This window comes from Eurypyga helias, unplaced genomic scaffold, assembly GCF_000690775.1.
Source record: "Eurypyga helias isolate BGI_N326 unplaced genomic scaffold, ASM69077v1 scaffold24916, whole genome shotgun sequence".
Classification (NCBI taxonomy): domain Eukaryota; kingdom Metazoa; phylum Chordata; class Aves; order Eurypygiformes; family Eurypygidae; genus Eurypyga; species Eurypyga helias.
Window position 1 is genome coordinate 1 of NW_010257580.1, and position 12,767 is coordinate 12,767.

At 45.9% G+C, this 12,767-nt stretch overlaps 1 protein-coding gene across 1 annotated transcript; it reads left to right on the forward strand.

The window, feature by feature from the left end:
- Positions 1-1,739: 1,739 nt before the first annotated feature.
- On the forward strand, positions 1,740-3,744 carry LOC104511455 (calcium/calmodulin-dependent protein kinase type II subunit gamma; the record flags this gene model as incomplete). Its single annotated transcript, XM_010154081.1, has 3 exons — positions 1,740-1,815; positions 2,300-2,394; positions 3,512-3,744. Coding segments are annotated over 3 exons (404 nt in total), but the record flags the coding sequence as incomplete, so codon positions are not given.
- Between the last annotated feature and the right edge of the window lie 9,023 nt (positions 3,745-12,767).

The following is a 12,767-nucleotide window of genomic DNA, read 5'->3' on the forward strand; positions in this document are numbered from 1 at the left end:
GCTGCCCGGAAAACGGCTGAAGAGCCGTGAGCCGCGCTTCTCGATCCCTGCTGGTGCATGCTTGCCTCCCTTCCCTGCCTCTGCTGCGCAAAGGAGAAAGCCCCGTGGATTCATCAGGAGTGGCGGGGGCGGAAAAAAAGGCTGGCTGTGCTTTGGAAAAAATGGATCACCTCCTGTGTGCTGGTTGTAGCCCGGGACATGTAGTAAAAGCAAGAAGACGAGCACAGTCTGATGGAATGGACTTGTGTTGGAGGACAGGGTCGATGCTGCTGCACAGGGACACTTGGGAAGGGGGGTGCCAGTCTCCTGGAGATCAGTAAGAATCAGCACGTGATGGCTGCAATCTGCAGATTTCCTCACTCAGCCCAAACGGAGCCTTTCCCGTGCACCCCATCTTCCGGGCACGGCACACGTTGGTGTGTTGTCTGCGTGGGAGTGGCATTCCAGCAAGCAGCCCTGCTTCATGCAGAAGCAATTCCAGGTGTCTTGTAAGGACATTTTTCACAATAGACAGCCCAAGAATCCATAGGCTGGATTTAAACACCATCCTCCTAATGACAGGCATCTGAGATGCCTCAGGTGAGACTTCCAGGAGTGCTTATTTCTTTCAGGCCCTAAAGGAGGAACAATCCAGTGACTGGTGCCATTTCAGACACCTCAGATTTTAGATGCCTAAGGGCAGGTAAATTCCACTTGTGGTGGTAGGAGTTGTAAATTATTTGGTAACATTGACGATAATGCTACAGCGCCTCCTAAATGCTTGTATGATGTGCAGCATATTCTGCCTACAGGGAGAGTGAGGGGAAGGCTGGAGAGGTGTGAGTGTGCATATAGGCTCAGGCATACATATGGTGTATATAGTCCTACAACTAGAACTGTGTTATTTAACAGAGCCTACCAAAACTTGGTGAGTGTTAAAAACTCTTGAGATCAGCACGGGTGATGGAACACCTCAGAGGGGATGGGGCCTGGGCAATCGGCTGCGGGAAACCAAGGGGAGAGAGTGCAGCAGTGCTGGCGAGAGAGGGGCCAAATAACAGTAAGACAGCTAGCCCCCGTCTTCTTCTTGAAGCCCAGTGTGCTGGGTTGGGTTAACAGCCGTGCAGTCAGGGTGCTGAAAAGAATTGTGCCACAGGGATTGGCAGAAGCTAACTGCCCGAGGGTGTAGCCTAGGACCTCTTCATCCAACCCATCCATCCTGCTGCGGTTGTCTTTCTGGCTTGCGGAAGTCATCCCTACATGTCCCAGTTGCTTCTTCGCAGCATTCGTAATAGCTGAGGTGTTGGTGATGGTGATAGGCAAGTTGCTGGGAGACTGTGCAATTGGCTTGATTTGTGTGGTGGCCATTTCTATCTGACTACTGTGGTGAAGGCTTTCCACATCTTAAGCTGCCAGACAAGTGCTTCACATTGGCAGGTTCACTGACATTCATTGGTCAGACCCCCCAGAAGCACCTCCGGTGCCTCAGACCTTTCTAGAAGAAAAAAAATGAATATGGCATCTTCATTTCCTTTGTCCCTGCATTATGGGATCATCATTCCCTTTCCATACCACTGCCCCCCCAGTCTCATGTGGATGGCTGTCCGTCATTACTGCCTATCTCCAGAATGCGAGGAGCAGCATCCTATGAGATCTAGACTAATGGTGCTCTGCAAATTGCTTGTAGGAAGCACCCACTAGCCCCGTATTCCCACTGAGGTCTCACGCGCAGCTAAATTGCTCTTTCTTCTTGTTCGCAGTGCGTAAGCAAGAGATCATTAAGATAACGGAGCAGCTGATAGAAGCCATCAACAATGGAGACTTTGAGGCATATACGTGAGTACAGATGTCTTCTGACAGGTTGTTTATCAGTTTGTGTGCAAGTGATGTTTTGGCTCCTGGGTAGGAGGAGTTGTCAGTGCAATTAAGTTTTATGCTGATTAGCCTCCCTCAATTAGGAGTCGGGATATGGTAGAGCTCTCTAAATGAACATCAGGTAGAAGTTGTTGGGTATCAAACAGCAACAGGAGCAACAAAAGGACAATGTCCTGGCTTTGTCAGAAAAGTAGGGAGGAGGGCAGTGAGATGGGAAGAGAGAGAAAGAAAAGGCAGAAAAACAGAAGCTTGTGTGTGAAATGCCAACTAGCACCAACACCCTGTTGTTGCAGTAGGGCTGAGTCCTCCAGGAATTTACTCCTTGGAGAAAGGAAACAGTTAGGCGGACACAAGGTGTGAGTTCAATGCGGTATCAGCGCTTCATTGTGTAAACAGCCCTTGGGCTCGAATGCAGACTGTAAGCCTGTGGTGCTTTTCTTTGCAGAAAAATCTGTGATCCTGGCTTGACCTCATTTGAACCTGAGGCACTGGGGAACCTGGTTGAAGGAATGGATTTCCATAAGTTTTACTTTGAGAACTGTGAGTGGGTAGATTGGGTAACACCAACAGCTTTCTCTCTGATCTTCATTTATACCACATTTTGGGGGGGAAAATTGCCCTTGTTTTTACTGGTTATCAGAACCAGCAAGAACTCGACTGTGCATGGGTTACGATGCATTTATAAGAGCCAGCATGCGTTCTCTCAGAAGCCTTTTTCAGCAGCAGTTTCAATTCCAACCCCCAGATCCCTTCACTACAGGCACGCAGTTTGCCTGGTGCAAATATTTTGTAAGCGTGGACTGTGGGAGCTTTAGAAGTTTGAGGCACCGGACTTCCTACTGATATGGAAATGGAAAAAATGAGCATATTGGGATGGAAACAACATGTACGTTTGGGGTAGACGTACTGAATGGTCAGACATAAAGATAGTCATGCACAAATCAGTCACGCCTTGGCTTTGAGTTTTTCACTGGACAGTTTCATATCTCTAACACCTAATGAACCCATTATGTGGATACAAGGGTCACCTTGTCAGCCTTGGGCAGGAAAAAAAGAGTTGGGAGAAATGCTATCCTTTATGCTGGTGGATTTGCCTCCCTTCCTGGATGTCTCCACAGGATGAGATAATTGAAATTTAAATCCTGAGCTGTTCAACTTGTTTCAGTTTGGGGGTTAGGCCAAGGTCCTCAGTTTAGGCAATTCCTACTGCTCTAAGTACGCACTCTCTTAAAAGCCTGTTCTGGAGTGATTTTTACATTTCTCTGAGGCTTGTTCATATTTAATGCAGGTCTAGCTTAAAGATATCCTGATTATTGACTCCTTTGCAACAATATTCTGTAATTAAAAGATCTTTTCCTGTAACTGAAGAAACAGAAGCACTGATATTGAAAAAGTGGTGACTATGCTTTTCAGAAGAAGTGGGAGCAAAGCGGCCAGGGGATTCTAGGCAATAGTAAGTGTGCAATTCCTAAGGAGAAGAACAGGTGATAGGGGAAAGAATTGGCTTGGATTTTGCCTGGAAAATTGTGGGAGCAATTTTTCTTGTATCCCAGAATCCAGTGGAAGGTGAGTAGAACACAAAAGAGGTTGAAGGATGGCAGGGGGCTGGTCCTTCTTAGCAGTAAAACGAAGCTGATGGTTTTGCATGTTCTGCCAGTACTGTCGAAGAACAGCAAGCCAATACACACCACCATCCTGAACCCCCACGTCCACGTCATTGGTGAAGATGCTGCCTGCATCGCGTACATCCGCCTGACACAGTACATCGATGGCCAAGGCCGGCCCCGCACCACGCAGTCTGAAGAGACCCGCGTCTGGCACCGCCGAGATGGCAAGTGGCTGAACGTCCACTACCACTGCTCTGGAGCTCCTGCAGCACCTCTCCAGTGAGGATCAAATTACGGGTATGGACAGTCAGGGTTGGAGTAGATCATACACACAGCTAAGGCTGCTTGTGTGGGAATTCGGTATTTACGGTTGTTTAGCTGGCCGAGAGAGAACCTTTTTGGATGAGTGTAGGCTAAAAACTTCTGCTGATCAGTTGGTGTTCCTTTCTCTAAGCCCCGTCCTCTGGACTCGGTAGGATTATCTCCCACTCCTGACAAACGGGAGTCATGTCCCAGGCAGGTGTTCCTGAGCATAGCTCCCGGTGTAGCAGCAGTCTTTCCTCCCAGGCATTCAGCTCTGTACTCGGACAGAGTGCTCATGTAGAGCAGAGAGGAAGAGTATCTCATGCTGTGCACAGGTTTGCTATTTCCCACCTGTCAGGGATCCACCTTTACATGCTGGGGGTGATTTTGGATAACTTTTCTGATTTTTGTCATGTTGTAGAGAGGATACTGTAAAATCTATACAAAACAATTGCTATGCCATAAGGGTAAAGATTTATTCATACATACTTTACTACCGATTTTCTGATTAGCAGAAGCTGTTAGTGTACAGTGAAAACTCATAGGGAAAAGAAACCTAAACAAATAACATCACAAGATTTAAAGTATCCCCCAGTTAGCTTGCCACAGCTCAGCATTGGAGAAAACGGATTATAAAATCTGACATGAAGAAACGATTGTTGCTTGCTCCTCAAGGGCAGCAGATTCACTTCCTTCTGCAGCATTTAGGCATTCTTGCTTACTGTCTTACTGATTTCTTGTAGTTAGTTGTACAGAGTCTTTCTGCCTCCTTTGCTGAAGTATATGTCAGATTCATTTTAAAAGATCTAAGTTTCTTAATCTTAGGACCTTTTTACTACAGATTTTTCTGTTTAAGAGCAAACAAAAAACATCTGCACCTGGGAGACAAGTTTTTTTAATATGGTCATTTGAGGATGAACCACTCAGGTATAGTTACTACTTGAGTACTAGTCTTGTGTGCTACTTGGGACCAAGCCAAGAGCAGTTCTTATTCTTGTGTGTGATGAGGGGTTCGACCCTAGTGAAGGCCGTGGAAAGGAATGTGAACTATCACATCAAACTGCAGAGGTCACAGATGGAATTTGAAAAGCAAAAGCCAGTTGGGGGCACCAGAAGCAGGGATGCTTCCAAAAGAGCTGGACAATCAGCTGAATTTCCAGGGAGTAAGGCAGTGAGAAGAATAAAGCCTTTGCAGGGAAACAAAAACTAACTTACTTGCATCAGTTTTCATCTCAGAGATGCTGAGGGAGACTTCTGTCCTGGATTTAGTCCAAAAAAGGTGCAGAAGTAATTGTTAAGTCAGACATCAGTATGGCTCAGTCGCTATGCTCGGAGTTCTGAGGAAGCTTAGGCGTGGATAGTCGTAGTTGCTACAGAAGAGGTACATTTCCTTGACTTGGCTGCTGAAATGTTGCACCTCCTCCAAAAGTATGTGCTGGAGGGTTTCTGAAAACTGCAGAGCAGAAGCCATTTCCAAACCACAAAATATTGGTTAAAACAGTATTTTAAAAAACCCTACAAACTACACTGGAAATATTTACATACGTTTTTGGGTTCTGAAGGAGGTGTAACCATGTGCAATTACGAGTGGAGTCAGTGTGGGCAGCCCCCCTCTGTACACTGAATCATTTTGGAGCAGCGTTGGCCCGTGTGCAGTGAAGGGTAAGGAGGAAGTAATGAGGTGAATAAGAATTCTCAAATAGAAATCAGTAGTTTGCTCTCACCTGGAAGGCAGAGTTCAGTTTTTGTTAAGTTATCTTAATAGGAAACTGCAGCCATAAAGGAAGTTAGAGGTTCGTCAGAGGACTTTGGTGTAAGGCGAGAGTAGGAACCAAGAAGGGAGAAGACTAATAAAAGAGTTTGCGACAAAGGTTTGCAAACTAAGAAGTAGTAGAAAGAAGAATTCCAGCTACACTTTTATGGCAGAACAATGCTAAACAAACATGAAAAAACCCAAACTCAAAACTGATCAAGATAAATCCAGTGATTTGACACAAGAAGATGCCAGGAGGAGCCTTTGCTAAAACCAGTCACTAGGGCTACAACTTTGTAAAACTGCAGAAAAGCTCGTACACTTGTTTAAATATTAAGAACATTCAGAGACAAAATTCCTGAGGGAGTGAAAAAAAAAATGGATCTTTCAGTTCAAGGCTAAAGTGAATGGGAAGTGAGGCAGAAACCGTTCCTTAGGACCAGAGCCTTTGGTCACCCCTTGGGAAACTTCAGCTTGTGGGATGTCACTGTCAGACAGTGGGCCCAGGTCTGCTCCAATCAAGCAAGTGGTTGGTTTTCGCTGGCACGCTCAGCCACCTGAAGGGAAGGTGTGTGCCTCTTACCTTCAGGGCTCTCCTCACCAGTCCCAGCCCGTGTTGTGTTAGGAAGGGTTTCTGCCTGCACCAAATAATTAGCCTGTAGAAAATGTGGTTTATTACTTGTGTACAGCTAACGTTTGGCTTTATTTCCTTCCATCTTCCATCCTGTTCTCCCCTCTCCTTTCTGGGTGGACACTACCTCTTCCTGACTACAGCAACTTGTGGAGATACTCAGCTGGAGGGCAATATCTTCTTAGCAAGCAGCTGTGGAGTGCCTGAGTGACAGCAACGGTCATGTCTGTTTTGACGTTAAAAAAAATAAATACAAATTGCAAACAGGCAGCAGCCAAATGCACGAAACCCTGCATGCATCTGATGCTCCGGGCGCTGCCTTTCTGTTGTTTTCCATGGATCCATCGTGTCTGTTTCTGCTGTACGAAGGTGTTTTTAAATCTTAAAAAAAAAAAAAAGACACATTGTTTGTATAAAATAATAAAAACCAGGAATAATGCTAAATAAATGACAGATTATCCAACATGCCCCCTCCCCCAGGGCTAAGAAAATGGCAGCAGCTGGAACATCTTTCAGAAATGAAGTGAGGGGGAAAGCAAAAGTGAAGGAGAGAGAAAGAGAGAGGGAGAGCAAAAAAGGAGGCGGCTTGAGCAGCGGGTGGCTGAACTGTGCTCCGCAAAGCCATGGTGGAAGTTAACATCACATTCAGGCTGTGCTGCGACTTCGGTCCATGAGAGGTGGCGAGGAGACCCCAGAGGAGCCAGTGTGAAGACTGGGTGTCCAAGAGAGGAGGCGTTTCTCTTCCTGTTGCCTGGCAGACTGACTTCAGCCTGTTTCTTCTTCGATTTCTGCACAGCAAGAACGCTATGGAAAGCTGGTTGCTCAGCTGCTGGATCCCAAAACAGACTTTTTTTTTTTCTTGAAGAAAAAAATCCATAATGGGATGTTGATTTAAACCTAAAGGTGGAAGTAGGGATTAACAAATGCATTCAAGTGAATATAACTTAAGTAGAAGCTTGCTCTTCAGAGATACTGGGTTTAGAAACAGCCACTACCTGGCTAAACATGGAGGTTTGAAGCCAGCTTATTTAATTTAACAAAAGACAAAAAAAAGATTGCATTAAGAGCAGATTTTAGAGGAAGAGGGTACATGATGGGATTGGTTCTTTTTTCCTTTCTAGTAGCATAGTTGGGATCCACAGTGCTGCAGAACACGTGTTCCTTAGGAAGCAGACAAAAAAACCTAGTGTTATGTTCTTCATGAAAACTTGCACATACACTCCTATATGAGGCATAAATAGCGTGTGTTTTTATACTGAAATATATGCACCCATAGAATTAAAGGGGTTCCTGGCCTCCCGTTTGATTTGTTTGGTCTCCGAGTAACATAGCAGTGGGAGCCAGCAGCCCCAGCCAGGTGCTTCTCCCCACCACTAAACCATCTGATGTTTGTAAGTGTCATGTTTCCTAGTGTTTATTTGGGTAATTTTTCTATTTTTTACAGTGATGTTGTAACACAGAAAACTATCAGATCAGAACCTCAAAAACCGTAGCCAAAGGACTCCAGGCCACCTCCCCGTGTTGCCTCTGGGTGTTAAGAGAATACCTCATGAAGCAGAGGGGAAAGGGAATTAGCACATGTGATCTGATGTTTGTCCTTTGGGCCAATTCATGGTTTCTTTGCTGCAAAAGGAGTCCATTTCCTTATTCATCGGGTGGGGAATGTAGAAGTGTTATGTTGACCTTACCAAGGAGGGAGCCTGTCCCCAAGAAGAAAATGACCTTTCTGGCAGGCCTGACAGGATTTGCCTTGACCAAGGGAAGGCGTCGCTTGCAGAAGTTGGGTTGGACTTTTACCTGAGTTTCTGCCTACCCCTCACCATTTTTCGCATCTTTTGAGGGAGTTAAAGTGATTGCATTGACGGCATACCGAGTGTGAGGCAACCTTTTTACCGACTAAGCAAATTTGGAATGTTAATCCTTATTTAACAGACTGCAGAAAATAAAAGCTGTTGCGCAAAGTGGAGCTGTCGCTTTGCAACAGGCAGCTCTCTGCCCCCTTTGTTAGAGAGGTGCTATCCCACACCGGGATGAGATCAGCTAGCCCCTGATGGAGGAGAAGACCATCCACGCTTCCCAGGTTTGTCTGAGCAAATACCCTTTTCTTCCTCCCTCTACCACCCCAGGGAGGAGTGTGGGGATTGAACCCGTGGGAGGGCAAACACTAGATTTTATTATTTGGAAGTGTTTTTAAGACAGTACAAAACCAGTGAATGAAGTGGAAAAGTGGTATATCAAAGCCTTGATATTTTATCCAGATTTTTTTTTTTTAAAGCCACAAAGAGCAAACAGGAGCTTACAATTATGCCATTTAAAAAAGATAAATGCAAAACATGATGCATGCCTTCTTTAGGTCTGATCTTCCTTGGCTCTTTACCTGATGATTATTAATAATTAAAAAGAAAGCCCTCTGTACTAATTACCTGCATCTTTCAGAGGAAATTTTAAAAGAGCAGAACTGTTGGGGTTTTGGTTTTTTTTTTGTTTGTTTGTTTTGCACAGTCTTGGAGACAAACTCTCTTTTGGGTTTTTTGTTTGTTTTGTTTCCTTTTAAGTTAATGAGAACCTTAGCTTGGTATGGCCATTATCAAACACAGCTGTACACCTTTAGCATTCTTAATGTTCTCTTATGGGGCTAATATAAGCATCTATATAATATATAGTATAAATATCACATTTTAAACAGGAAATGGAAGGCATTTGATGCAGAATTTTTGCATGATATAGAAATAATTAAAGTTAGCTAGTGTTTGTTTGTTTGGTCTGAATGTTGGTAGAACCTTCATAGCTTTGTTACAATGAAACCTTGAACTAAAGATATTTAATAAAATAACATTTAAACCGTGCAAAACGTTGAGTGTCACGTTCCTCTCTTACACCATGGGACAGGGTGGCCTTGCGGCCGCAGAGCCACCTGGGGCCTGGCACGGTGGCTGCTGCGATGGGGCTGGGGCCGAGCGCCTTGGTTGGGCCTTGGCTGCGGCCGGGCCTGAGGGGCTGCCTTGTGCCCCCTCAGCTCTTCTCAGGTGCGTCTGCAGGTGGAGGGGGTGGTGTGCCTTATCACCGACTTCCACGTGCTTAATCCCCTTTAACTGCACCAATTACCTCGTAAACAGGTGTCAGTTGCTGCCGCTTAAAGGGCTGATGGCTTTTGCTGCCTGAGGAAACCGGAGGAAAATTGTCCTTAGCGTTTAAAGGGGGAAGGTAAGGGTTTTACAGCCCGCTTCCCCGGGATTTGGACGATCTGCAGGTAGCCGGGAGAGAGAGCTGCTGCTGTTACACCAGCCAAGTGAGGTTCGGTGGTCGTTGCTGACATCCGAGGCAGCATCATTCATCAGGTAAGGTCTCTCCTGAAGCAGTTAATCTTACCTTGATGATCTTGGAAGAAATCCAAGTTGCAGTATGATCCGATGTGCGTTAGGAAGATGCTAGTGAAGTTAGCAATGACTTCCCATGTTCTTAGTGGCTCTTCTAACCAGTACAGGAGTAATTTAAACATTTAACTGAAGGCACGATCCTCAGACTAATGCTTATGCCACAAATATTTACGTAGCATATATACAGGGCCTTTCTGGGGGTTCCTCTGTGTGTGTGCGATTTAAGTCCATTTTAAAAAGGTGATGGTGTTCTGTTCAAGCTGCACCGTCTGTGCACTTCACCACTCCTATGGTAAATGTCTGTGAGTTAGTCTATGGCACGGGTGCTGAAAAGTGGGATAGAATCAGCTCCAGAAAGGGTTCTGGTCTTATGTTTTCTTATGTTTTAGGTGACAGCAGGGACTGGGAATGGTACTTATCTGCAGTGTGATAGCCCCAGCATTGAGCTATCAAGCAGTGATATTCCCAGGAATTTATTTTCCAGTGTGCCATATCTGGTTAAAATCTGCTCATCCTATGGGATGGTGTTTTGCCCCCTTCTTGCCTAGGAGAAGTGCCTGAGTATGGTTTTCCAAGTTCCCTCCCTCTCTCCCAGTACATGCACATGCATGCTTGCACATGTAGGCTGATAACTCCGTGGGAGACCCATGATTGATGGCAGCTTTTACTTGTGCCCTTTAAACTAGGATTGGTCTGCTCTTACTTACTGGGCTGACAGCACCAAGTCAGGCAGAGTATTTCTATGCTACAGCATCTGGGAGATGTGGGGGGGAAGCATCAGCTGAACTAGCCCTTGAGTGTGGATACGCTTTCCATTTCGTTACGAAAGCCGTTACCTTTTGCTCATGTGTAACCGGTAACGTAGGCAAATGGACAGAGCGCTTGGCTAGCGATGGGAGATTGGTGATGTTTCTGGTTTTGCTGTGGCTCTGCAGGGTGACTGCAGACGAGCCGCTTGTGTGCTCTGTGCTCCAGCTTTCCCCGTTGACCTCTGTAGAACCTGCTGGAAGAGATGAACAGTGATGCAGAGCAGCTGGGTGGTATTGCTGTGACACATCACAGGTGGCTGGTTTTTCCCTGAGAATTCGGAAGGTTTGGGACTGCAGACTCATGCACCTGGAATGCTTGTTTATTTGGGTTTGGTGTAAATTTGTTATAGAGTTGGGAAAGGTGGTCCTTGGGGGCACTTAAAGTGGCTTGAGTGGAGGGTTATGAATTTTTCCCTTGAGACCCTTAGTGCATGAGAAGTCCTCACCTGCAGGAATAGTAAGGAATAGGAATTCACTGGTCTGTGTGTAGCATTATGAAGAATTTAAAGTAAGTGGCTTCTTCTGTATTTAACAAGTATTAGAAAACAAAAAATGCATGCACTTGTGGTTTTTAAGACAACCTGGCCACAGTGAATGGGTGCAAATAATGAAGTCAGTAAAATCTCAGTCTGAAAGATCCTTATGCTGCAGTGGGGTCCTCTAAAGCATGGGTGGATGGGGTGAGAGGGAAAGGAGGTTATCCCTAATCTCTGACAATTTACATAATTTTAGCCACCATAATTATCCATGAATGGATGGGCAGGGTGGCATTTATTCAGAGAACCTTTTTGTTAATGCATCATACGACTGCATTGGCAGAGTTGGGGTTTGGGCAGTTCTTGTTGGGATGAAAGACTCTCTCGTCATGATTTATTTCTCCTTCGTGTTTCTGTGGAAAAGCGCGTGTTCAGAGCAACAGAAGACAGCCTGCAAAAATGGCATTCAGGCCGTGCTTCAGGGGCCTTGTTTACCTTGGAACAGCCTATAGGCTGTATCAGTAGTTACAGCGGTGCTACTGCTGTGTGCTTGTTCCTGTTCCAGAAAGCAATTATTTGTTTGTTGGTTTGTTTCTTACTACATGTTTAGAAGTTCAAAATAAACTGAAAATAAGCCCCTTACACAAGAAGGATATATTCTACTTGTGTTGTTTCAAATTCATTGCTTTGGATTTACTGTATTTTTCTTGTATAAAAAAGGCCCATATTTGAGATAAATTGTCTTACATGTTTTTAAGATTTGTAAACAGATTTCAGCCTTGTTCATCCCAAAATTGTATTAGTACTGAAATTATTTTAAATATCGTAAGTCAGCAGGTTTGAACATCATCTAATCTTTTACGGTATCAGTAAAAATCTTCCATACCTATAAGAAATACTTCATTGAGCTTCCACATGAACAGTAACACATTTAATCTTTGACATACGAGGTAGCTAGAAAGATGATGACAGAGGGATTGGGAGTGGTTATATGGTGAAACAAGAGGGCGGGCAGGTGAGTTCTGCTCTGGGGGTTTGAGGAAGGAGGAGGATTTTGGAGATACGGGGCATATTTTGGGGCAGGTTCTTCCGCTGCAGATTTAAATGGGCTTTTAAGCTGATATCGTTGCCCCTGTATAATGTACTACAACGTACAATCCTGTGCAATGATTCCCCTCCCTCGGTGTAACAGTGGTTGGTTGGACTGCAGGAGAGAGGGGAACTACCGAAACAGTGGTTTTCCAGCAGAACATCAAGCTGTGGTTTGACACGGTAAATCTGCCGCAGATTCCCTCTGTTGGCTCAGACTTGCCCAGCTGCTTGGGGAAGTGCAAGGCCTGTGGTAGACGGGGTAGCACCTGCTGCTGCCACGCTAGCTTGGGGATGGCTGCAGGCCGGGGGACGAGGTGTTATCTGATGTAAGCGCTGCGGCACGCGTTCTGGGTAACCCAACCGATGTGCAATCACGTGTTGAGGTTTGTGTGGCTGGCTATTCTGGCAGCGCCTGCACCCGCGGCAATGGGGCAGCGGCTGGGAGCAGCTGCCTGGTCAGGCTCTGCGGAGGTGCTGTTGGCCAGAAGCTGAAGAGGCTTTTGAAGCGCACCGAGCTAACGACTGTTCTGGGTTTGTCACTTGATTCACCTGCTGCCTGTGGCTTAACAGGCCTGCTGAAGCGTGGTCGGTGCTTCGGGCACCAACTGATGAGCTGAAAAGCGCCCTGTGTGAACGTGAGAAGCAGTGACTGTCAGGCTTTTTCCACTTTTCAACAGAGAAACAGGTCCGTATAAAGCAAACGTGCATCTTGGGTCGCTTGCTCGAGGGAGTGACCCACAGGGCCCCGGCGCTGCTGACCGAGGGACGGGACGCAGCGCCTTGCCAGGGCGAGGCCTTCCTCAGCCCCTCAGCATCTTGCTCGCTGCCCTTGCCGGCTCCAGGCCTCCCGCGCTGCCCCCTCGCC